Raw genomic sequence first — 27,680 nt, 5'->3', positions numbered from 1 at the left:
CCGCTACTAAAGAATAATGTTCAAAGATATCTTCCAATATTTACTTTCATCAGTCTTCTTTCTTCATCCGCTGCAAGAAAATGAAATTTTTGTTGATACTTCAATAGATCAAAATTTTAATTTTCTTCTCCATAAATAGTACATATTTGATATTCAACCTCATGTAGTAACATATTTCTTAGACTCTAGGAGAAGAGGCACTAGCAAAAGAGGTGCCAGTCTGCAAGGTTACCGTCTAGGTCCACGGGTTCAAATCCGGGGAGGAATATCAGAAACAAGTTATTTATCTACAGAGACTGGGGCGACCACCGATAGATGGCGCCTTTATTTCTCACCCATCTCCACTGGTTGGAAATTGTCGTATGGCGATATATGATCGGAGTTGGTGCGTGGTAAACTAGGATTGACGTGCCCTGAGTGCTTAGAGGCTAGGACAAAACATCAAACTTGAACCTATTAATGATGAATTATCGTTTATACTCATGATGGGTATCGGACACATTGAATATTTAAAAATACGTAAAACAGACGCAGATCTATCTGTGAGTTATGAACACTTTTTGGGCTTTTGGCCATGTTCTAAGGCATCTTTTTTCTGACGTTTTGCTTGCATCTGTGACACATCGTCTGAAGTTAAACGCACGTAGGTTTCTGCGGCACACGGGAAAGGCTTCGTAGAGATATTCTCTATATAGAATAAACTTCAGAGACTTGATCGGCTGCACAAGAGACATTTTGGCTGGTTTGAGTAGATGTGCCGTGCACTGATTGGCTGTGTGGTCATGATTTCTAATACAATTTACGTGTTTAAAATACGATAAACATGTTGAAGTAAATAGAAAAGATATACATATTCGGATAAGACAGACATGAGTGTTTTGGGCAGTTTTTTTTGGTGTGCCATCATTATTTTAGTGATAAATTGCTCTTATATCAGGTTGCCGAATTATAGTTATTTTTTCTATCCATCATTTTATTGGGCATCCTTTTTGAGCCACTTCGTAGGGCATTTTGCCTGTTGTGACTCCAGTAACTGCATTCGTATTACATGGGCTCATAAAAGGTATACCATGACGAATTGATACTGTAAGTTATGTCAAAAAGGGTACAAAAAAGGTTGGAATATCCGAATTTTGATGTTGTGGTGATGTAGTCAATTTCGAGACCTCAATTGAAATCAGTAAATAATCCGGGTGAATAAAAATTACGCATGTCACATGATATGGAAATTAATTTTTGCTATATATTCTTCAAGAATGACGCAGAATATGTATGTAAATAACGCACACAATTGACAAGAAATTCTATATCTTAAATGTAACCGAAAAAAAAAATAACATGAAGAACTACTTACGTTGTGCACAAATATACAAATGAGGACAAAAAGCACTTGAAGTGGGTCCAGCACCAAAATGATAAACAGATAGGACCATAGATTGGAAGCAAGCCACATATATCCCTTCTTGATTGAGTATTCAATTCCATAGTAGAGTATGAAATATGTACAAGTGACGAGTATTGCGGCGTGTATGAACCAACTGACGTAGACGAAATACCAGGCGAAATAGATCTTACTTTCCTTGGTTTCTATCGTACCTGAGATTTCCCAATTTGTGGGTATGGATATTTCCGGAGCTTTCTCTGTCATCAAGTTCGTTCTGATTTTCATCGGTACCGGATACAACGTATCTTCCTCATGTTGATTAAGATCTTTCCAAAAGTGAAGGTTGTGAAGGATTTTTGAACCCAGCGGAGGGTCCCGAAACTCCTCGTGTGGAATGCATATCCCTTTAGGTGTTTCTGCATGCGTAGTGGTGAAGAGACTACTGTGGAATAGATATAGAGGATCTTTATCATCATCAGGTTCTTTGGCTTCGGAATGCGTGGTACAATCCGTTTTTGTTTCAGAGTTACGCAGCTGACCACTCATTTCAGAAGACATCAGTGATCCCAGTGAGTAATTCGAATTGGCAGTCGCATATTGTGCCCGATTACCCACTTGCATTCTCTGTCGGGGTTTCACGTGACTGTAAGAAGAGAGTAGAAAATCGATGGAAGTTACTAAAATAACACATAAATGATCCAGATTTATATACATTCATGTACCAATTATTCAAGTTATAGCCTTGGATATAGTGACAGCTTCCATTCAGATATTCGTACAGTTTCATGACCTCTATAAAATTGGACGATTGTCACTATTACTTAATATCCTGCCTAATGATAATTTACACCACGAAGCCTTGAAAGCGGGGATGCATACACATTTTTCGACTTTTTCCAACTGTAATTAACTTTTATTTTTTAACGTTGACGTTTTATCAACATTTTCAACTTTAATTGACTTTGAATTTTTTGAATTTAATTGAGTATTTTGCTTGGTTTTGACTGTTTTATAATGGGAAAATTTACGTGCGTTTAACAATTCATGCCTGTCATAGCTAAATTTAATTGCTATTGGAAATTTTTTTGATGTATCTGGCAAACTTATTTGCCTATGACAAAGATTTGGGCTGTACCCAGCAACTTCACTTGCCCTCGACATAATTCTTTTGGCGATGTCCCGTATTTTTGCCAAATAAATATGGCTGGCCTAGGAATTCATGGTACTGTGAGTATTGATCATTTTCTATCTCAGAAACTTTCGCGGGCTGGATAAAACCCCTGGGAATACCGTATTTGACTTACGCGCAATAGTTCGTGCACCCCTGATTTATAGCTTGGCCCGGAAACAGCTTGTGGCCCTGAAAAATATTTTGCCGTGGCCTGCCAACAATTTTTAGAAAATAATTAATAAACAATAATTTCAGGACAACTGAAAGAAATATTTTTAGAATTACTGAAATAGTTACATTTAGAATCATTGAAAGAAATAATTTCAAAATCAATGTTAAATAATCGATTTTTTTATTTAAAAAAATAATTTCCGGTTCAATAAAAATTGATGCTTAATAAAAAATAATAATTTCAGCATCAAACAAAATTGATAACTAAAAGAAGAAAAAAGAGGATAAATCAAAGTTGATAATTAATGAAAGAAATAGCTCCAGGATTAAACAAAATTAATGATTAATAAAATCCGTCAAAATCGATATTACTTTGTGGGAAAATTCCAATTTGTCTTGCAATGCCCGTAAAATATGTGACATCCTCTCCTACGCAATTATGCGTGAATTAATTAATTGAATGATAACGTTAATGTCAATTATTATTATTTTTTTGAATTTTTTATAATATAAATAATTCTTAGCTTACGTGAACATGGCGATCAATACGAATCCAAGGCTGTAACCTATCAAAGCGCTCAATATCCCAACAACTACAGGAAAATACGTCAAACCTAAACTGGTGAAGAGTAAGAATTTGATGGGTCTTGCAGGTATGTCTTTCTTCTCTTTAAAACTGTTGGGAATTGCCTTGAAAAATATGATATTCGATAAATACGTCAGTAAGAGTATTGCGAAGAAACATGTCAATCTCTGGGCCCTTGTGAATGACGATCGAGGTGAACTATAACACACACTGAATAGAAGATGTCTGTCACGAAGTTCTCTGTAAGAAATGAATAAAAACGAAAATTAATTACAATGGTTAAATAACAATTGAAATTAAAAAATGAGCATTATTCTCAACGATTCACAAGTATACAAAAATATACCACGAAAATCTGTATTATTTTTTGAAAAATTATTAAAAATTTGTTTTTGGCATTTCTATGGCCTCCTTATGTAAAAATGTATATGTAAAAGTATTATGTTAAAATCCTCTTCTTGCGGAGAAACTATTAACAGAACAGAATTTAATTCCTATATCTAAATCTAATCCTAATGAGACTGTCTGATGACTTACGCATGACTTTTCTGTAAGACAAGTTTGTACATGTAAGTGTAAAACTTGTCTTGCTTCTCTTCACGAGCGTGTGGCAACGAGCGTGTAAGCAAAACTTTTAAGTTTCATGTGACTAGAGCAGATAAAAAAAAACTTTGTTAGCACAACAGAAGTTTAGATGAAGGGACATGAATTTGAACACAGCTACGAGAAATACTTTCACTCAACTACCCTGTAAGCATCTTTTTTCTCATGGAAAGTAACAAATCCATGCATTTGATTTTTGAAAAATCAAATGCAGCGTCATGTCTAAAGTGCAAATGCAGTATACGCTTCAAGGAATCAAAAATAGGGGAGTATTAAAAAAATTGGCAATCAGGAAAAAACTCATCGCTAATAAAAAATGTAAAAAAAAAAGGTTTTGTGAAGTTGAAGGTTATATAATAACTATGTGAAAAAATTCAAAGAGGGAAATAAGAAGAAGGAAGAATTGAATGTTTACAAACGGAGAAACTTTTTATAGGGTAAAAACAAGGGATACAGACCATTCGTTCCCCCCCCCCCTTTTCAAATTCCTGTGTTCTGAAAAGGTGTGGAAAACAATCGGAAAAAAATGTCAGACACATACACAAAAATTGTAGCAAACACGGAAACATAAAAACTAACCATATAGCACATAAAATATACACTTTATTATTAAAAAAAAACAGAAAAAAGAACATACGGCATGATTCCATAAATTGATTATCTGATGCTGCGCAGCGGTTTTGAACAAGCAACAGATTTTCCTTTCAGAATTATAAGTTTTGCTTTAATTCAATAGGGGGTAGCTGGGGTATTAGCTGAATTTCGTTTATCGCGTGGGTAATAAGAGTAGAAATATGAAGAAACGTTCTCAGTCATAAAGGGTTACAAAATTTTGTTAACTTTTTTTCGATAAATTATTTCTGCCATCTATGAAAATTTGTCCTGGCCAGAACGAATTAATCACTTTACGTACAATATTTTGACAACAAATTTAGGGTACAAGATATACGGAAGACTTATACGAATTTTTTAAGGAAGGAAAAACTCATCTCTACCTCTACCGGGAGTCGAACCCGGGTCCTTCGATTGCCGGACGAGTGCTCTGAACACTAAGCTACAGAGGAGATAGAGATTTTCCTTCGCGAAGTCCGGTAATCGAAGGACAGGGGCTCGACTCCCGGTAGAGGCAGAGATGAGTTTTTCCTTCCTTAAAAAAATTAACATCTCAAATAATAAATATCTTCACAACATCCAGTCTTCCGTATATCTTGTATTAACAAGTGAAGAGCGACATTCATGTCATAAATTTAGGGTATTTGACGAATTGGTGATAAACCTGGTAGCCATGTTCTGACTTAAGCGCACGTTAGAAAAAGGGAGGAGAAAAAGGAAAAATAGGAGAAAATATGTAAAAAGAGAAACAGTATAACAGATAAGAGTATTTTTGTAGTCTATTTTCCCCTTCACCCGACGTGTTCTCTTTCACTCTTGCATGTATATAGTAGGAAAAATGGGTGGGAAAACAGAATTCCTGTCGATAGGGTCACAAGAAAACTTTGCGATGGTGATGAGAGAGGTAAGAAAACACAAACTGGCTTGAATTGATTCAACTTGTGTTTGGACGAAATATTTCGTCAGCGGTCGTAAATGGGCCAAGACACGGAAAAGCGGATAATTTTTATAATTTAAGCTACAATTAATAAATTACGCAACCAATACAGCTTGGGTATTGTAAAAAAATGTTCTAGGTAATGTTCTTTAAAACTGTTCTAGAACTCCAATTGCGGCTGTAATCAATATAATATATTCATGTTTCATTCATTAATACCGTTTTAAAAGATATTGTTTCTATCTATTAATCAGTGTGTCAGGCGAGTGTAATAAAAATTTACCGGATGGAGTTTCTCTCATCTCAAGTCCTCTTTAATAATCTAAATGTAGATATATGTTCTCAGAGTTTTGGTCAATGACAACTGGAATCCAATAGTTAGAAACATCAATAAGTTTTTGGGTTCGATAAGTGAATTGCGGTTTCGCTTTAATTAATCATTCTGACAAAACTCGAAACTTAACCCGGACGCATTCAATAATTAATCAGCGCAAGAGAAAGTGACACGTGCGACCACTGACTTTATCAAATGGAAGACAGTGTCGAGTATAATGTTACACTAGCACAGATCAATAACCACATGACATCAATATAATGGCCGAAACAATTAGGAGAAGTTGGCATCGAATGTCCGTAATCCTATGTGTCATTAGTTTATACATTTTGTCGATGTGGTACTCTAATTACAGGAACCGAATTTTATATATGCGCATGTTACGGCCAGTTCGCGAATTCTCCGAGTTATTTCGCTAGTTTGAATTTAAGAAAGAGTAGTGTTTTTTCGGGCTTTGGCCAGCCAATTCGAGAAGTGGCCGCAGATCTCTGGGCAAAGTCCAATGTGCTGATGTAAGACGATCGGGTAGGCGGCACATCTATTTTTCTCATCGCCAAATGTGATACGTGACAATACAGCGGAACCTCCCTTGTCCGTTAACGGACAACTCCCATTAACGGAGACTTTTCTGATCCTCGGTCCTGAGGAATATGGCTTCAATATATTTCACTCCCCGTTAGCGGATACTCTACATAGCGGACAGTAAAATCAGGCAAATTGTTATTTTTCCTAAAACACTAATTTGTTAATTTTTATTTATAAACCGAAAATTTATCATATTCAACTAAGGTTGTTTAATCCAAAGCTCTTATTGGAAAATGTTAGTTTTTTTTGCACATGCAAACGTGCATGTGAAGAAATCCAACATAACAAAACTGATATAATGTTGTCGAATGCTTTTTTTTTCATTCTTCACACTCATTTTAACTTAATTCAATTTTTATTTCAAAATACGTGTAGTGCACGTATCCTGCACGGGTAAAAATAATTAATCGGGTTAATGAAGTGAACAAAGGTTATAAATTTCCCCATATTCATCAAAATTTCCATTTTTATTTGGGATCATGCATATTCGCAGAATAAATGTGATAATGATAGTGAAATTTAATCAAACTTTCTTTATCGAGAAACTGGTGATTATGCATAACCAGAGCCCCGGTATTTAATTTTACATATACATTAACAATCACAGGAATCGATTGAGATCAAAACAAAACACCGTATAAATTTGAAAGTCGTATAAACAAAGTTAAATTGTACATAGTATTTCCCCCATTAGCGGACACTCCCCGTTAACGGGAAAAGTTTTTGGTCCCATGGGTGTCCGTTAACGAGAGGTTCTATTGTATATAGTGGTACTTCTGACTTAGTGCAGGAATCTACACTTCGCGAACTGTCCGGCAATTCGTATATTGACGGATTAATTTACAACGAAATTGGTCAATTCGTGAACTGGCCGATTTCCTTCTTCGGCTAGGACACATGTACAATTTCCCAAATAGATCCTTCGATCGCACATGAATACGGTTTTCTAAAGCTCACAAAAATATAATAAAATCTATTCTGACTTATTTTTGCAATGTGTCATATGTCACTTACTTGAGACCTTCAACTCTGAAAACAGTTATGAACGTTCTGAGTTTATTATTTGTTGTCACCGCCACTTCCCTGATTAAATTCCGTTGTGCATACCCAGCAGTGAGCCACGCGTTGATTAAAAATATCCAGCATCTACGTGTTATCAAATCCTTCACTCTCACTTGATTCACATACCTATGGAATAGTAATTGATGTTGAATTTATATAGGTTCAAATAAATTCTGTGAATTTTCTGTCATATAAAAATGTAGTATACGGGTGTTTCAGAACTGATCACACAACCCCTCCCCCCCCCCCCGACACCAAAATTACATAAACTGAAAACCGTTATATACAGGATTACTGCGACTAATCTGTCTAATGAAAGAGGGTGATAGGCAAGCCCAAGCGGAACATAAGATATTATTGTCTTATCTCTAAGCGTTTTTGAGTTACGGTGGGTAATGGATTAGGAAAGGGAAATTTGTCGGAGCAGAACTCAAATTTGTGAAGCATTTGAGAAAACTACGCGAAATTTAAGAACATATTTGAAAAAAAAATAAACAGAAGAAATCCGAAAAGGTGACATTAATTTCATCAGAATATGTGGATATTTTATGGCAACATACTGCAACAACCCTCTAAAGAAGAAAATTTAGTGGGTGTTGACTTCGAGCGCTGAACGATTGGCGAAGTGTAAAATAGAATTGTCGCCAAAATCTGTAATCGTCAGTTCCGTAAACACCCTTTTATGCAACTACAATTGATCAAATTCACCAAAATTTTACCAATTTCTCCAGTTTTTGAAAGATGCTAAAATAACTCATATCAGTGTTCTAGTTCAGGAAAATTCGCACTTTGAGCATAGAATTCATCACTGAAATCAGTGGTTGTCGAAGTAGACTTTAGAGACAATCTATCGCCAAACTATCGGCACTTGCTCGCCATTAAATCCAGATATTCTCATGGAAATCATCACTTTATGTGATTTTTTTTTTGTTCTTTCTATGTATGTGCTTGATTGCGTGTAGATCATTCAGAAATTGCACGACCTCCCAGTTTTCCTTTTTTTTTATCAATTCCATTTTGTTATCATTCCCCATCCATTTACAACCAGAACTCGAAAACGGTTAGAGGCAGGATAGAGTTGCTATGGTGCTTTATGTGTCATTTGGGCTGATCTATCACCTACTTTCGTTTGACAGATTAGTCATAGTTCACCCAGTATAGATGAACCAATCATTGTGTTCAATGGGCAAGCCCGGAATTTCAAATGCACCGGTTTGCGAAATTAATTACAATTTTAATTAACTTATGAGTAACCACAGTCGTCGTATATCACGGACTCTTTCTGTGTGGGCCATTCGAAGATCATTGTCAGAGTAAGGTTTCTCAAATGCTGTATCAGCTCGTTCATCTGTGAGCAAGCCATACGCATCCACAAAAGCAGAGACATTACAGAAAAGTGGCTCTTCAAGCTCCGCTCTTCATTTTTGTCATGCAATTGACTACGCAAGTCGATAATTTCGAATGTATCGTATTATCGTGATTCGATCCATGTTTACGTAGGACAATATCGTCCAATAAAAAAATCGCCATCCATTAGTGAAATTTGTAACTAATTCTACAAATCGGCGTGTAAAAGTTTCCAGAGCCTGCCCATTAAATGTGTCTTTTGTTCCACCTTTCTATCTGTCACTGTCTCCAAATTATTTCATTTAAACGTTATGGGGTTCAGTACTTTCAGAAAAATCCCGTAAGTTCGAATCCATAACACATATAGTTTTTAATATAAATTAGATAATAAATCGGTTTTATCCAACGGCACGGACGTCAAAATCTCAAAAACGCATGTGGGGTCGATCTGTCAGACTTTAATGTTAATTTTATTTGTATACCATTATATTTTATTAACTTAAAACTAAAACTATCGGTCTTTTTGGCCGCTACTGCAAATATTCAGGATACTGCTGCAAATGGTGATATATTTTTAGATTAAACCAAGTGTCATAAAAACTACGGTTGCTGTTTTGAAATATTTTCGTATGAGAGGTTTTACAGAAACGAGGGCCCCTGGGGCCCAAACCCCTTGAAAAATATTATGTTCCTATTTTTTTTCGAATTTACATTACGTATTATTCATTGATTTTAAAATTTCGGAACGTAAGTTGCCCTCGAGAATGAAGTGACACCTCTTTCCCCAAACTCAGAGGTCCCGATAAGCCTAGGTTACTAGGGGTGCCAGACTTTTCGTATGTAAGGAATTTGATAAACGTGGGGTGGGAGGAGAGGGTACGTGCATTGTTTTGTATGTTGATACATTATTGATGTGAGGGCACGCTTCATAAAAAATTCTAGGAGGATCACGTGACCTGAGTCATTAGGTTTCCGCCACCTATATCCCGCCTTGCCCCCATCCCAGCTGGAGCAGTCAAGAGATTTTACGTTTCAAACTAAAACTTAATTTACTAGTAAAAAGAACGTGAGACGTTGTCGTCTCAATTCTGTTGCATTGGTTTTCAAGTTGTTGCAACAGGCAAACAATTGCATAATTCCTCATAATTCTATAATGATGCCATAGTTGTGCTATGTACACGTAAAGACGTACATTAATTGAATGCATTCTACCACGTTTTAGAAATTAGCTCATCTTTTTTTGAAACCCCCTGTATATGTGCTTTGTAACGAAGCATGGGCGAGAGAAAAAATAAATAATAATTTTACTTCCTAAAAAATTCATTCATAGTATATTTAAAATCTGAAAAAGAAAAAGGAATTTGGCAACAGTGGTTAAAATTACCGCTCGTTAAGAACCAAGTGACTGCTCACCAATCCGGAAATTTCCCCATATTATCGTGAGTTATTTCTATACATCGCACATAACCAAGCGGTCTTTCTGTCTTTAAAATGAACCAATCTTCGTTTCCTCTCTGGAAGAATCGTCTATGCATAGCTCGAAGGTTCCTGACTCGAGATAAACAGTCTTTCCCAAATAATTGTATGCTTACGGTCGCTTTTGTACCAGCTCCCTGTATGAATATGAAGAAATTTTGAGAATTTTTTCTTACGGTAACAAAGCAATGTAATGTAATGACAAATCAACAGACATTTTCTCGAAAGAGCTTATTTATTTAACAAAAGTTACAAAACTACGAAAACTTTCAATTAAAAATTAAATACATGAATACATTAAATTTCGTAAGATAAGTTGAAAAAAAAGAATCAATAGCTGAAAAAATTTAATTAAATTAAGAGACACATTTCGGACGGGTAACTTATTTTTCTTCCTTCTTAGTGAATAGAAATCGGAAAAAGAGGAGACCTACCCCACATATATGTATATGAAATTTCTGAGAAAACTCGCACATGCGCAATAAATACCGATGTTCAAGAATCTTCACTTCTAACTAACCTTCCTTCTGCCTGAAACTTCCAAAAAAACATTGTTTTCACAACTTACAATTTCCTGATGAAAGGGAAAACGACATTCATGAATTACCTTTCGCCATGCACTATAGCTCTCACCCCCCTTCACGACCAGGGATGTAATATTGCATCCAGTGGAATAAAGTTCCAGTGGAATAAACTTAATCCAGCCGACTGTTTCTTCAACTTCTTTTTTTCCTGATCGTGAAGCTTTATCATAACCCTATAAAACAAATTCGTGTGTGCCTGTGTGTGTTCCTCCCTCCTTGTTCTCCATGGCATTCCCCACATATAATGTACCTTTCTAAAAATACAAATCCTAGTATTATATACTGCAAATGGAAATGAGAAGAAAGAAAAAAAAACACGTAGGTGAGGGCGAGACAAAGCAAGGTACTGTACTATCGCTTATCTGAAACTCTCTTATTTGATTATCCACTCTGTATGTACTGTTCATCTTCCCCCTTATCACTTTTTTCTCTCTTTAACATTCTTCCTTTTTTTTAACGTGTAAACGAGGCCACCTTATTTATAACCTATACATCTAATACACATCATTCAAATCTATCACCAACAGCTTGTACGCGAAAGTTTTGAGTGTGCTGCCCAATTCCCTGTCAATTGGATTCACAAGGTCCAAGTACACAATGAGTTTTAATATGAGTAATCCTTTCACCTCCAGAAAAAAATCCACATTTACGGGAAAGAAAAGGAATTTACGTGTTTTATTTTTACTATCATCGGGGCTTGAACTTTCACATATAGTTTTTTTTCTATAACTACTTCGAAAAGTAGAAATGAAAATGCATTGCTTTAGTACAGTAAATGCAAGAACAACTCTTCAAGAACATAGAAATTTTTCCAGAAATTAGGAGTTTCAGAAACAGGCAGGTTTGACTGCATTCAGGTGGGTCTATTACACTGATGTCGTTATACCCGCGTTTAAAACGTGTCTGGGCTTTGCAGTGCATCGTGGGATAGATTTACATTAACATCGGTCAAAGCCGCTTGAAAGTTAGCTCTTTATACAGCTTTGGCAAAGGTTGATTTCTCTCACATTGTTACTAGCGATCTTCGTTATGGATATCTCAACGAGGTTTGGGAAGCAGTCGTTATGGTCGCGTTACGGGGAAATAAACCTGACCACTGGTGCGTACATTTTTCGTTGAAGGCGAGTGTAACGGAGACAAATTAGTGGAATTGAATATTGTTTATTATCAATTTATCAAGTTGTTCATTAATTAATATCGACACATCATTATTGTTGGTACGCAAAATGTTTTCTAATTACATACACTAAATACTTAATCCTTGAGTGTATTTTCTGGTGGGAATATCAACGTTGATTTAGAAGAGATATTTGCAAAAGCGTAAATTTGATGAGCTTGATGATAATGCTGCCCCCCCCCCCCGATTGAGGTGATAAGCGACTTACAATGGCTTTTCTCTCTCGTTCCAGAGACTACCATTAAACCGGGACGCTAGTGTATAAGATTTCAGTGTGTTATTCAATATTAGTTCAATTATTCTGTTGTTGGTACATTCCGAAATCTTTGTAATGTTTTATGCATTATTTATACGTTGCATGAAACGAACAACCCAACTGTCTAATTAATGATGTAAATGAACAGCTACTTGAAAAATTTTCTACGGTATCATAGACATTTTGAAGTTGAAGAGCTAAGCTAAGTCTGAAGAAGGTAGAGGAATCTATATGAGATATACAGGGTGGACAAGAAGTCCGCGTAGAAACTTTAAAAATTCATGAAAAGCGGGAAAAAAAACCGAAACAAAGAACGGTTTGCAGGGTTAGCATCGCTAGGTCACGGAATGTTTTTTAAGACAGGAAAAAATTACTAAAAAAGCCGACAGATGGCACTGACGTCAACTAATAGAATGCACCCAAATCGTTTATTACAGAAGTATGTGTTCCACATGACCACCACCACAGGGGATATTGCAATATACACATTGCAGGCGAGTCTCAAATCAAGCAACAGCTGAGTGCAGCAGGTCCACATACACGGTTGAACTGCTTGTGGATTAAGAACGCAAGTTCTAAACAGAGCATAAGTCTTTGTTTAGTTATTAGTTTCCTGTCTTAAAAAATTCCCGTGACCTAGCGATGCTAACTCTGCAAAACGTTTTTTATTTCGGTTATTTTTACGGTTTTTATAAATTTTGAAAGTTTCTACGGACTTTTCGTGCACCCTCTACGTTATAAACTGCAGAAAAAAACCACAGGCGACGTTATTCCGTGCGTGAAAAATTCGGGAACCCGATGTTTTTGATTCTTCAGTATAAAAACCCTTAGTTTGGTCAAACAAAACACCGTTGAAGAGAGAAAAAAATAAGAGATTTTTCTCTTTATTGCTAGTGACTACTACTAACATCATCTCCTCGCGAAGCTCAAGACGTCACTAAAGAAGATCATCTCACCTATAGCCATATAGCAGGCCGACGAATGCACCATCTTTCATCTTTACCCTTTTTTGTAGTATATACAGTGGCTGCAGGTGAGATGACCTTCGGTGACGTCACGAGTTTCTGTTATAGATGCTGTTGACGTGATGCAGTACTTGTTGATAGTACTTATCAGCAGAAGGAAAATTATCTGACTGGTCCACATCCCTCTCGTACCTATGGATAAACTCGGCCCAGAGAGTTTTTCGTAAAACTGATAAAGATAAGCCAACGAGTGATCAGAAAAATCGATTTCGTAACGATGTTTGTTGAGGTTTGCGTTAGAGGGGGACGTTAAGAATTTGGGTTAAGCGCGTGACGTCACTAACGACTTCTTCGTGTAACCATCGCAGCGGAATAAACCCCCAGGGCCGTAACATGACTTCTCGGTGCACGGGGGCAGAATTTTTCATGGGCCCCAAGAGGGTTTTTATTAACCACAATAAGTAATTTTTATGGGGGTGGGGAAGAGCTCATTGGGCTCATCACCTCGGGACAGTGCTCCGTTGTCCCAGCCAAGTTACGCACGTGATTATATTCGAATAAAATATGTAGATACTTACATATCTCAGCCCAGTGTAAACTTGAATTAGGTATGGATAAATTTCATGCGGCATATCGTCTTCAAGGACTGTGATTCTTCTCTAGAAAATTAATAGTGTTTTGATTATCATGAATAAAATTCACTTTGTATAGGAAAGGGAGATGAAATGAAGGAAACGTTAAAATTATTTCATATATTGTTATGGAGCTTATCATAATAATGTAATCTTAAAAATCTTTGTAATCTAATGTAATCTTTGAAAGAAAAGAAACAACATATGAACTCTCTTGTAGTTGAGTGTTTTAACCGCTACTCCTTCATAAATGTTTTTTTCTTTATTTTTCTGCTTATGTAAAGTTCTCTAAACCACTCAAAATTAGGACTGGTCCGATAACTCGATTAATCGGAACGGTTAATCGATCAATTTTTAATCGCAGTTTAAATATTTAGTTGAGTTAATGAACTCGATCAAAATTCTATAAAATTTTTTATCAAATGTGTGTGAATTTACTTGATGTGTTTCTAAAACTGATTAGATGTCTTATAAATCACGTTATACACAAAACTTATAATAACAAAAAAAATATTTGAATCAATAATTTAATTTCAAATTTGATTCAACGAAGACTGATGATTTCAATTTCAAATGTGGTTCCGCGTCCAAGTTCGGAACCACAGAAAACCAACTTCAGCCGTCCAAACAAATTAAGGTCGCCTGCTTCAATTTAGTACGGTGAACATAATAATTGTCAAAACTTGTGATTTATTCATTTCAAACTTGTTTTCTAATGGCAATTTTTGGTTATTATTCAGAGATTTCGAAATTACTTTCGATTATGCTACTGCTTGTTCTCTTACAAAATCTTCTCGAATGGTACTTGTGAACCGATCTTTCAAGAATACAAAACTATTGTTCATAGTGGAGACAATAAATTCTAGTTTTCTAAAACTCCAATCAGACTCAATTTAAAATTGAAATCATAAATTTCCGTTGAATCGAATTTGATCAAAATATTGATTCAAATTTTAATATAGTCACTTACCAAAAATGTTCTGTAAAGAACATGATTTATAAGACCTTTAATCGGTTTTTTGCACAACCATTTTATTACGAAGATTTTTTAACCACTGGCTGTTGAGACGACTTTTTTTGAAAAGAGAGAAATATCAACTGTCTCTTTGCGGGGAATCGAACCCACGTACTGTACTTCCATTTTCCGGGTAAACGCCCCAGACCACTACAAAGGCAACGGATCCCTCAATCTTTCTTTGGAGCTCGTATAAACTGAACGGGACTGTACATGGACGGCCGGACCTGACTCAGGCAAAGCTCACAACTGCTGACGCTGCCACCAGATGACAACTTATGCAATGAAGACGTCACTCTCTGCATCCATACAGATATTTTTTAACAACTGGCTGTTGCGAAGATGCTTTTTTTTTAGATCATTTTATTTCTTAAACTTTTAATAAAAATGTCGACCGAATTTCGATTGACTTGATTAACTCAACTAAATTTTTTAACTGCGTTTAACAATTGATCGATTTACCGACCAATTTTATCGATTAATCCGCCCAGGCCTACTGCCATAAGCAGTCTACAGCGTTTACTACACACTGGAAAATTAGAGATAGTCAGGAACGTCTTAATGGAGGAATATAGAGCATTTTCAAAGCACTCCTATATATAATAACCGCAAATCTGAGATGAATATTCATAACTTTTGTCATGAGTACAATTTATATTATAAAAACGGTGTGTGTGTAATTATTAAATATTCGTTAGAATTATTTGAATAATTACAAAATATCGTAAAAAAAAAATCGAGAGAATGAAAATTAAAGGTACGTCCCGTAATACGGGACGCAATTGGCCCGTCATATTGTTTCAAATATTATATTGGTCCTTTTCCATAGAGAAGTTGAGAAACACTGGTATAAGGTGTTCATACATAAACTCAAATACACATATGCCACACAATTAATTTAAATCGCTTAATAAGAATTCACTCATACCTTCATTTTGTTTTTCCTGTCCCAACATAAACAGCAGCAAAGGAACAGAAAAATGAATGCTATCCAAAGACAAGTCATGAATATAATGATAATATTATTGCGACGCCTGAAAAATTCGATGTCTGGTCCTAAGGTGTTTGGAATGGACAACAGCGTACCTCCTATCACTGTCATATAGTCACATTTGCAGTGCAATAACGACAGATTGCTATCAGGTACGAGCTGAAAATTACAACATGATATTAAATGAAGTTTCATATGTTGTTTATAATATATGCATGCATATACAGTGTATATAGAAAGTTTAGATCCGTAAGCGTTGATAGGATTCACAGAAAACGTACCCGATATTCAAATATAAGTTGGTATCTTAACTTAAAACTGCATAAAGTAAATTGTTTATAATATGCAAGAGGAAGCACACTTACTTCGCACCCATTAGGCGTCCATTCATTCACGTTTTCATCGTATCGTAGACATTGAGATATGACAACTGTTATACTATATTTGTACACGTTCGAACCGTTTTTAGGTTTGAACGCTAATTCCTTATCCTTCCTTCTCAGATTTTTGGCCATACTGTCAATGTAAGGATATACTCCGATTGTATATTCACCTGGGTAACTATCGAAGAGGAAGCTGAATTCTGTCGTTTTTAAACTTTTTGGCGGAGACACGAGTTCTGTATCTTTGAAAGCGAGAAGATCAGGTATTTCAGAAGTCCATGTCAACTGTAATAACATTGAAAATAATAATAATAATGCACTTGAATGTCTTATCTATGAAATGATTCAAGCGTACCAATGAATGAACGGGGGGGTTTGCAAATTCCAAAAATTCTACCGCTAAAAAATAAAAAGGCATGATAGTACCTGTCGAGACAAACAATTTTTGTACAAAAATTATTCTTTTCTTGTTGGTGCATTTTACCTGGAATTTTTAAGGTACTGAGTGGTCCGAAGCCTACAGGAATGCCTCTCAAAGATGGTCTTGAAATAACCGAGTGAGGCGACAGTAAATACTCCTCTCACATACAATAACTCACTGACTGACTGACAGACAAATGCATTTTCTTAGGGTGGTACCTACTATATTAACTCTCATTAAGCTTCCCTGTTCGATGCTCCTCCATACGAGCTGGATGAAGAAGATAAGAAATTGTTTATATGTGGTAGTTGAGTGTGCGAGTGTACGGTTATAAGAGTTGTGCCAATTACATTGACAAAATTTAGCTGTACTCATAGAGTCAGTATAAATCAAACCAATTGAACCCATTTTAGAAAATAAAAAATTTGAATTCCATAAGTTATCATAGAAATTTCTAAGATACAGAGCTAAGCTAAGTCCGAAGGAAGTAGAGAAACCTCCATTAGATATTATAAACTATCGCAAAAACCACAGATTATGTTATTGCTTGCGAGAAGAACCCGGGAACCCGATGTTTTTGGGTTCTTCATGATAAAACCCTCTTAGTTTGGTCAGACAAAGCACCTTTGAACAGAGATAAAAATAAAAGACTTTTCCCTTTTATTGCTAGAGACTACTCTCATCACCATATGAACCCCTAACCTTCAGATAGACACAGTAGACCTTCAGATAGATACATCCTCCCTACAGCTTCAGCAGCGTATGCAAGCAATGGTCTTAACTTAAAATATCAATTTTGAACATCCACTCGTGGCTAATGCGATGCGTTTGGAGACTTTCAACACTGTAACGAGCCGCTTCTAAAAGAACTGGTTATATATGGTGAATACTATCGACCACCCAATAATACACACGTGATACATTATAAAAAAACTGACATGGGAAAAGTGTTTCCAGTTTTTTGATTTGATCAGTAATTATGGAGCTATAACCCACACATTAAAAACTGATGGCGTTAGTTCGAATACTGCCAAGTGCACCAAACGTATAATTTCGCGTTTTTAAGCTGATAACAATACTAAAACTCTGACCGTATCAAGAAAACTAATATAAAGCTTGTAAATCTTCACCCATGCCTTTTCCCCTGAAAAACATTTGACCTGGTATTGAAAAAAAGCCTAATCTTGGGAAAGAAAGTGTTAATTTTGGGAAAATAACTTTCCCAATAGATCTCGTTTGGCTAACGCTTTACAAATCTGCTGGTAAATTTAGTGTGATGGTAACTTTCATGTGTGTGTGTGAGTGAACATCACTCTTCACGAAGAGGAAAAAAGTGCCAATCGTGAAGGAAAATAACAGAACTTGGTTTCTAACCTTGTTGAATATTTCAGTTCATTTTCAATTAGCGATAAATGAGGGATTTCATTTTATTTTTCATTGGGTGCTTTGTGCGCAACTGACGTTCAGAAAGAAGACTAAGAGGGGGTCAGAAAATTTCAAAACGTTATAAATGTAAAAATAAAAAATAATAAAATCGTTATAACGTTTAAAAACCCTTAATGTTTGTCCGATTCTAAAATGGAATCGGTTTTTTTTAGTTTTTCACAAGGAATCAATTCTGCATGTAATTGTTGGGCGGTCGATAGTATCAACCGTGTATATACGCACGATTGTTAGTGAATGGAAGGTAGAAATTTCTCTGTCGCTCCTTATGGGGAGAAGAAGGTTACCATCTTTCGGGGACTTCTGGAATGAGGAATTGCACGTTATCCTCCAAATAGTAAGGTTGGGGCCTTGAGTTCCATGGAAAAAAATATATTTGTCTTGATGTTGCCATCTCCTCTCTCATTTTAGGACATCCAGTATAATACTGTATATATCAGATTCTTAAGGAAATAAAGAGTTTTAAATGTTCTACCTCTACTCAGAAGCGTATAATCCATCTCTGATTCTCAGATATTTCAGTTCCATATTAGTGCACTCACCAAAAATGACGTGCTTGGGTCATCTTTTTCTAAAATGATAGTTGTTTTGACGTCCCTGATATCCATGTTGAGCAAGTGAGTGCGACCAGTGACGCTTATATAATCGGATTCAACCGACACGTATACAGAACTCTCAGTTTTCATGGAAAATGGTCCTAAATATACGGAGAATACACAGTAGGTTAGTAAATGATTTCGGTTATACGTGGGAAAGGTGATTTTTATTTTCCCCTACACGAATATGGGTATGATAAATTATGTTCTGTGGTAATCTATTGGCCCATTCTCGGACTTGGTAATTCACGTTGCATTTCTTAGAGGGTAAGACGGTGACGTGAGTCTAAGTAGCAATAGAGCAAAAAAAAATCGGCATAAAACTGTCCATCTAAATAAAACACAGAGTGTTTTGAAAATGGGCAGGTGGTTTATCAAAATCCACCACCATCACGCTTTATTCTGCAGTACATTTGTGCAACAGGCCACAGGAATAATTCAGTCAGCTGCCTGCGGTATTGTTAGATCGAAAAGTTTCAGGCAGGTGATGCTGTCACGTGACAACAGTAACTATATAAGGACAGTATAAACAAAAAGCATATTCCATATTCTTGAAACAATCACAACCAGCTGCGATCACGTATCTTGCTGAGGAAACGAAGTTAAAGGATATTTTCTGAGACATAGCTGGGGGCACATTACAAAACGATTCCATTTCTCGAAACGTTTGAGGATTTTTTGGTTCACAGCACCTTCCGCGAGTAGCAATGCCCACTATGAAGAAGTCTCATGGAATCACACCCAGTGAATTCGGTGACTATTCCGTAAGGGGATGAGGGGGAGAAGTTCAGTGTAGAGCAGTTGTTCTTAACATTTTGTGTCAATCAGACAAAGGCTACGGATCTTATTTGTCAGTAAGATCTAGGCCATGGACCCTTTACAGAATGATATTTAACCAAAAAACAAAGGTGTCCCGTAAGTCATACTTTGGTCTTTACATCATAAACTGTTAGTTGTAAAGCTATGGTTTCATTTTGAAAAATGCTAAAAATGTGTTCATGAATCACTTTGTTTCATGAGTAAAAATGCTGTGTGTCAAAAAATAAAAATTACATTTTTATATAACCTGCCCTAAAAACCCAATTAGGAAATTGTTGCCCAAAATCATCTAAAAAAGTCGTGAACCAGTAAAATATTCGCTAAAAAATTAGAATTCAAAAATCGTAGAAAAGTGGCGAAAGTACAGCAAAAAATCTAAAGGAAAACGCTCTTTTCGGTCATTTCAATGCTGTTCTTTCCCAACTCTTTTTTTCCCTCCGATTTTCAATTCAGATATCTCGGTGAATATTGCAGTATAATACTTCAGATTCTTTTATTTTGCGGAACACTGCATTTTCACTCTGAAAACTGGTACAAAATGATTTATGAACACATTTTAAGACTTTTACAAACTGGGTCCACATCTCTTTACGAAGGACGGTTGATGAGATAATCACCGGATTATGACTTAAAGTGTATCCTGTATATGAATAATAATACATGATTTGATTTCACAAATCGCAATTTCTAAATAAAAATAAAATTACTAGCAAAAAGATCCTTCTCTACTTATATTCTATGTGTTCGATCGTAACGGTGGATATAGGCTGGCATCGAAAGGATTTGTGCCAAATTGTGGAATGATGTGTAATAATGAAGCATGTGTGTGCGTCACCTTCAGCAGCTAGGGGGGTTAGTGGGTAGAAAACACCGACACTGTTTTCTGTATAAAATGCTTACATCAGAACTAAACCGTTACTGTGCGAGGAAATAGAATATTAAATTATGATGTTATAGCCTATTAAATTTTTCTCCATGCCTCAAAATGTGATTTGTATTCAAAACGCTAAATCGAATTCAAATATTATTTTTAAATATGCAACGTGAAGAAAATTATTTCAGCGGAAAATTAATATTTACGCTATCTCGAAAATATCATCATTATCCAATTACAGATATCTTGTTCACGATAACATTGGAATAAGAAACTGGTTTATTCCCTATCTAAAATTCATTATAAAATAACGTTAATCTAAACGTGAAATTCGGAATGTGGAATAGCGTATGTATTTATCCGTACAAAAGAATTTGTATTTAATGATATCATGTACATGAAATAAATATTTTGGAAACGAAATTCATAAGCACTAGCAGAGAATGACAAATTTCATTATACACACGAACTCTAATTGGATTATTTTGTTATATGTAAAACCGTAAAACACATGAGATGTATAACTTGATGCAAAAGCTAAACATCAGTAAATATTATTACAATGAAAAATATTGAAATATCAACATTATTACATTCTCCCCACGACACATGAGAGTAAAATTTGAATTTGAGATTAGAATATGTATAGCAACCTATTACCTGACAAAAATTAGGCAAAAACTGTATTATAAAACACGAAAATTTCCATTCGATTTCCCATTAAATATGGCCAATGAAAATGTTTTAAAATTCGTCAAATACAAAATAAAATCTGCTAAACTTGTATATTTTTCCAACCAATTTCCAAAATGTAACACTTCCTTAAAACGTTGTAAATGTATTGATGATGTAATAAAACTGATGGTCATAATAAACTGTTTTCCTACGGTTCTTATCATATCCTACTGTCCCAAAACTTCAACACAAATTTTGTTAGTATTCCCTGACTCAATATCAACATGAATGTTGATTTTAAGCAATACATGGAATCGAATTGTCACCTTTCGAACAATACCTTTTTCGAACAACTGCTGATGAAATATTGACAATTATCAAAAAGTTACTCACCTCTGGGTCCTTTGTAGAAACAATCAACACCAAGATCTTGAAAATTCTTCCATATAATGTTTTGAATACTCTCTCAGATTTAATAAGTAAATGCATGGCTAGTGGTGGATTTCCGAGATATTTAATATCAGCTATCGTAACCCCCTATTCATTAATCTTGAGATCCTAAAGGTCCAAATTATTTTAACAACTTAGACTAATCTGAGTTTTACCTTCTTTGGGATGCTGGCTGACTGTGTTGGTCGATAAAGCATACCTGTTTCCACTCTAATTATAAGACAACTTGTCAACAATCACAACATGAATTTATTTACAAAAATTCACACATACGAAAAAGACATCGACATGTTATATGCGACACTCACACGCAAAAACTGCATATTTTTTCTTTTTCCGATAGCTTAGCGCGCGCAGTTTGCGTAGTTGCTTTGGTGAAACTCCTCTACACACTACCCCCCCCCCCCCACCGCCAGTCTCACACTTCATTTGTGAGATGAAACCGAACTTTTTGCGACCGTATAGGGAGATGTAAGAGTTGTTCTTATCACTGTAACGTGATGAGCGATCCTGAACGGCTTCATCTAACAGATAAATTGCCGGCTTTAATCTATCGATGTTGACCACCATTTCTTCGTCATTTACTTCCGCCACAAAGTCCTTGGTCAATCTACGCCCGACACGGATTGGGTCTTTGTATGGGCACCAGAGAGACTTCTTGAAGGGATCACGGCGGATGAAGACATGAGTGCAGGTGGTGAGTTCCTTCGGAACGTGGATCTTTGGAAGTCCATGCCGCCCAGCACTCATTGACTTCAGAGAACTGATGATTCTCTACAATCGGACAATGTAGTCAGGAGGGTTGGACAATGGCTGATTGTCGTACAACTGACCAGGAAGAAGAAGTGAGGAATAATAAGTCAGTTTGGCTGTTGAAGCATCAATGTCACTCCTGTATGCTGACCTTAATCTAAGAAGAATCAATGGGAGAGTTTCATATATGACTGGGTAGAGGACTTCCTGGACTTCTTTTAGAATATGACACATCAATGCTTGCTTCAGTGGCATATGAAACCTTTCCACAATTGCATTGCACTGTGGAGTATATGCAGCCGTCCATGCAATTTGGATGCCAAGCATTCGAGAAAGAGCCCGAAAACGACCAGATTCAAACTGTCCACCCTTGTCGCTGGTTACACTCTGAGGCATACCAAATCGTGCAATCCACCCATGTACCAACGCTCTGGCGACACTTTCAGCCGTCATATCGGATAGTGGCACTACCTCGAACCATCTCGTGAATCTATCTACCATCGTTAGACAATAACGAAAACTATGACTCAGAGGAAGTGGTCCCATCAAGTCTATATGAACATGTGAAAAACCTTCATCGGGCAAATTTTGTCAAAGGCGACTTTGTATGCACTTTGGTTCCTCATATAGCTCTACACCAAACAGTTATGTCTTTGTTTCGATTAGGCCAAAAACAATGATCATTGATTAGTTGCTTATTGATCTTGATGCCAGCATGAGATAAGCCGTGTACCTGCTCGAAAACTTTTTTCTTAAGGTTTGAGGGACACAAAATCTAAATCTATTTACCCCAGCATAATTATCACAATAAAGGTGAATATCAGAAGCAGACACCCTCCGTTTTGCGTTAATTCTACCCTACATTCAATATTACCTTTCAGGACAATTTTTCATTTCCTCATCTTCAGATTGCATTTTGCTCCATAACTGCATGTCTGCCAATGAGGAGAATTGGATTTCACAAATGCGGGAAAAACTTTCCGCTACATTATTACTTTTGCCTGGTAAGTATTGAATATCTGTGGTGAACTGTGAAATGAAGTCTAGCTGCCTAAGCCTACGAGGTGAACATTTATTCTGTTTTTGCTGAAACACAAATATGATGGGGGTATAGGGGTCCACAAATAAAGTAAAAGGTCTTGCCTCTAACAAATACCTAAAATACTGAATTGCTGAATATGCAGCAAGCAATTCTCTATCATAAGAGGAATAATTGCATTGTGTGGGCGAGAACTTTTTTGAAAAACAACCAATAGGTTTCGGACCATGAGGTGTTACTTCATGTAATACAGCACCCATCGCAAAGCCACTGCAATCAGTGACCCAATCCATTTTAGCATTCGCTGAAGGATGATACAATAAAGTTGCCTCAGCAATGATATTTTTTACCTTTTCGAAAATTGTTTCTAAGTCCAAATTCCATTAAATTTTCCGTTTGTCGTTCTTTTTTACCCCAACCTGCAACTTATTTAAGTATTCAATTGTATTAAGTATTCAATTGTATTAAGTATTCAATTGTATTAAGTATTCAATTGTATTAAGTATTCAATTGTATTAAGTATTCAATTGTATTAAGTATTCAATTGTATTAAGTATTCAATTGTATTAAGTATTCAATTGTATTAAGTATTCAATTGTATTAAGTATTCAATTGTATTACTGATTGCGTGACCTAAAAATTCAATTTTCTCTTTGCTAAATTTACATCTAGATTCGTTAACGACAATACCATATTCCAAAATAACGTTTAAAATTTTCTGTCAATGCTGCCTATGCTACTCCGGATTCTCACTAGCAACCAAACTATCGTCAATGTATGAAAAAACAGCCTAAATGTCTGATTAAATCAGAATTCTGATTTAACAAACTTCTCCGAACATTCCCGAAATAACTCTTATTTGACGAATTTTGAGATCGTATTCCGATTAACGAACTCTCATATAACAATTTTGCCATAACAACAAACTTTACCAATTTTATCCTTGCGCTTGGGTATTATCATAATAGCCGGTGAAGGTGATAATTGTTTAGACTCACGAAATTTACAAGCCACTTATGTATTATGCATAATAGCCGTAAAGTGATCATTTTTAGCATTTATCAAATTCACCAACGACATTTGGGTATTATACATAATAGCCGATAAAAGTGATAAATTTTATAGTGTTTATGAAATATACCAATGACACTTAGGTATTTTGCACAATTGCCGGTAGAAGCGATAAATTTATCAAACTTACCAGCACGATTGGTTATTATGCATATAACAACCTATTTACCAAATTTAAGGTAACATGTATATTTATTGAATCATTATTACAGTAACTTCTCGAAGGTCTGGAATCGGAAATCAACGAGAAGCATGGAATCACAGCTGCTTGATATAGATTCCGAATCGCGTACGCACTTCTATACTTAGGTATGTCCTATAAGAAAATTTATTATGCATGTAGTATGAGGAAAATAAAATGATCTAATACGGAATTATTACCTGCTATTTTCAGGCGATGATTAACTAAATTCTTGGATGGCTTCACGGTCACTGGCATAATTTTCCCATTTTTTGCTTCAACGCTTGCTGAGATCGTGAACACAGGGGCATTGGCTATTTTATTATTTTCAGCGCAAAATGGACTTGATGGTGTCACGAGTACCTAGAAAAAGTTATTACGGAAACTACGTGTACACGAGGTATATTGTAATCTGATTCAACAGTAAAAATGTATTCATGCTATCTCACTTACACTCAAGAATGAAATCACTTTAATATTCAAAGATAAATCAATTTAACGCGCTTTCAAGCATGAGTATTAGGAAAAAAAAAAACAGTAATGTAAATCTTTCGGTTTCCACCTATCAGTGGTCACCCCAGGGCTATATAGTATGGGCTGTTTAGTCCCTTTGTCGTAGAAGGCATAAGGCGGTTGACGACAAACAATTCCTTCTATGATTCAAATATATAATTAAACATTAATTAAACACAAATAAACAGAACCTACAAGAACGAGTGTACCGCGTGGCTGTCTCGTTTGAGCGACAAAATCCCGAGTCCAGTTCCACCATCGCGCAGGCGCACTCTTTTCGCTATTAAGTGGACAGCGCCATCCAGTGGTGGACGCTGTCGCTACACGTTTGAACTCGCTCTTGCCGCCTTGGCTCAGTGGGCGTGGTGTTCGATTTGCTGCGTGACGTCACTGCTCAAAATTATTTTTTAGCATAGAACATCAGCACCCGAAACGTGCTGAATTTTAACATTTTAATTGCTTATTTTACGGTTTTAACTGAGAGTTATCTCTCGCTTTTGGTGTTGTTTTAGTGTCACAGATATGCACGCGAATAGTACTTTTATAATATTTCCATAATCTATAAGCTAAGAAGTTTTATCTCCGACAAAAGTGTCATAAATTTATCACAGAACTTTTTCATGGCAATATTCGTGCTCAGCAGGTCAAAATTATTCAGAATCATGTATGTACATGTCGGACGCACTTTCATTGTTATCTGCAGATATCGCTCGTCAAACCCTTTTTTCACGCTTGAAATGAAAATATCTCAAAAACAATAAAGAGCCATTAAACATTTCCATGGAGATATTCATATTCAGCAGACCAAAACCATTCGGGGTGGTATGTTTTCATGTCAGACGCAATTTCACTCTTGTCAATGTAATTAGTCATTATCCAGCATGGCAAAATATGTGCAGCGAAAAAGAATTATACATTTTCAAATCGTGACATGAATGAATGAATGAATGAACGCCAGAACTTTGCCACTGGACTTATTCCGTTGCCGAGATCTCTTCCAGCCCAGCTTCGTGGCAGAGTCTGGAACACTTTATTTAGTGTCAAAAAAACATACAAACTTTTTTACAACATATTTTCCCCGGACAATTGGGTACTGTCGCGATTAACAAATTTTGTGGTGATTACAGACGAGATGGGATTAGGAGTTGGAGAAGTTTCGGGGTTTAGTTAAGATGAATGTACACATATTAGGATGGAGGTATGTTTTAAAAGCAATTGAGCGCCCCCCCCCCCCCTCCATGTCATCTCATCTGTTACCTTACACTTGCCGCTCAAATCGTGACAGAGTCGACGCTCGATATAACGAACCTACTTGATAGAGATCATTCCATTACGATGATCGGTAGGACACTTCCTAAATGTTTTCATAGAATGACGATTTTACTTTCGTACAACGACCTTCCCAATATAACGTCCATTTTCGATGGGCCGAATGTGGTCTTTATATCAAGCGTCGACTGTCTAATCGATATCAGTGTATGGCGAAATCGTATTTGACCATCTGAACTTTTTTTTCACAGGAAAAATGTAGCAAATAGGTTAGTTACCAAAACTTGAAGATTTATATAGAAATATGGTAATTACGTTTTTTTTTCATCCTTCGTTCGCATTGATCCCTGTTTTTCCGGTACATCCAGTGTTACTATAACAATGTTTTTACTGGCCATTATGCATAATACCCAAGCATCGTTGCCAACTTTTACAGGTAATCACACATAATACCCAAGCGTTATAATGAGACATCGTATTGTATCTGTGTACGATCGTAAAATCGGTAAAGTGAGAGATCATCCGCGTTCGGACGCAAAATTTGTTAAATGAGAGATGATAGTATCCTGGTCCGTTTCCTAAATTTCTCAAGTAGGAATGTTCAGAAAAGTTAGTTACATCAGAGATAAGTACATTCTGTTTAGACTCTGGCTCACAAGTCCAATCATTTAATTAAGTAATACATATTATTGAACTGATTTATCATATTTATTTATCAATAAGAATTGCTGATTACACGCATAAAATCTGGCAAATGTGATGAATCTAGTAAGATTCATCATGTTTATCGACCACGGTTAATGATTATGCACAATTCACCGGTAAAAGTGGTAAATTTCAGGAGATTATCAAACACACTAAAATAGTCGGTGATCATGCGTGATAACCGGATATATATAACACTATTGTCACCGTTATGAGAATAAATATGAAAAATAAAAGATGTAAAACTGAGAAGCCCGAATATTCTCGGGACGAACTGTTAAGTTCTTCTATAATTATTAGATAATAATTTTTTTTTAACAGGTAGTGATTTTACAATTATTTCCACTTACTTGTACCATCAATCTAGATGCTGTATCCTGGTCATCTACATCTACAATGTCCATCACTCTGGGTAGCTTTAGTGTGCCGCCTATTGACGCGTATACAGAATATTGCAAAGATCTCTGACTGGTGTACATGTTTTGCAGCAATAAGCTAAACTCGTTAGATATTACTGAATTGTGTCTTTGCGTTCTGGTGACTTTAAGGAATAAATATGTAATGTCGGCTATCACTCTCATCGCTCTCTTTGTGATACTG

The 27,680-nt window shown here is 36.0% G+C and overlaps 2 protein-coding genes across 2 annotated transcripts; both read right to left on the bottom strand.

Moving 5' to 3' along the window:
• On the bottom strand, positions 1–16,403 carry LOC149071775 (polycystin-1-like protein 2). The gene is made up of 8 exons (XM_089248009.1): positions 16,254–16,403; positions 15,826–16,047; positions 13,829–13,909; positions 10,206–10,405; positions 7,398–7,571; positions 3,256–3,552; positions 1,355–2,027; positions 1–70 (listed from the first exon to the last, which is right to left on the bottom strand). The coding sequence occupies exons 1-8, from the start codon at positions 16,401–16,403 to the stop codon at positions 50–52; spliced, it is 1,818 nt and encodes a 605-aa protein (XP_089104135.1). The 3' UTR covers positions 1–49.
• LOC149071774 (uncharacterized) lies at positions 16,305–27,680 on the bottom strand. The gene is made up of 3 exons (XM_089247769.1): positions 27,431–27,680; positions 24,794–24,956; positions 16,305–16,556 (listed from the first exon to the last, which is right to left on the bottom strand). Exons 1-3 carry the CDS (start codon positions 27,659–27,661, stop codon positions 16,540–16,542), a joined length of 411 nt encoding a protein of 136 aa, XP_089103895.1. The 5' UTR covers positions 27,662–27,680; the 3' UTR covers positions 16,305–16,539.

The sequence above is a fragment of the Pholcus phalangioides genome, unplaced genomic scaffold, assembly GCF_987345545.1.
Source record: "Pholcus phalangioides strain wild (caught in Gottingen) unplaced genomic scaffold, Ppha-v1.0 ptg000018l_1, whole genome shotgun sequence".
Classification (NCBI taxonomy): domain Eukaryota; kingdom Metazoa; phylum Arthropoda; class Arachnida; order Araneae; family Pholcidae; genus Pholcus; species Pholcus phalangioides.
The sequence above is the reverse complement of the archived record's forward strand: the minus strand, read 5'-3'. Positions and strand labels throughout refer to the sequence as shown.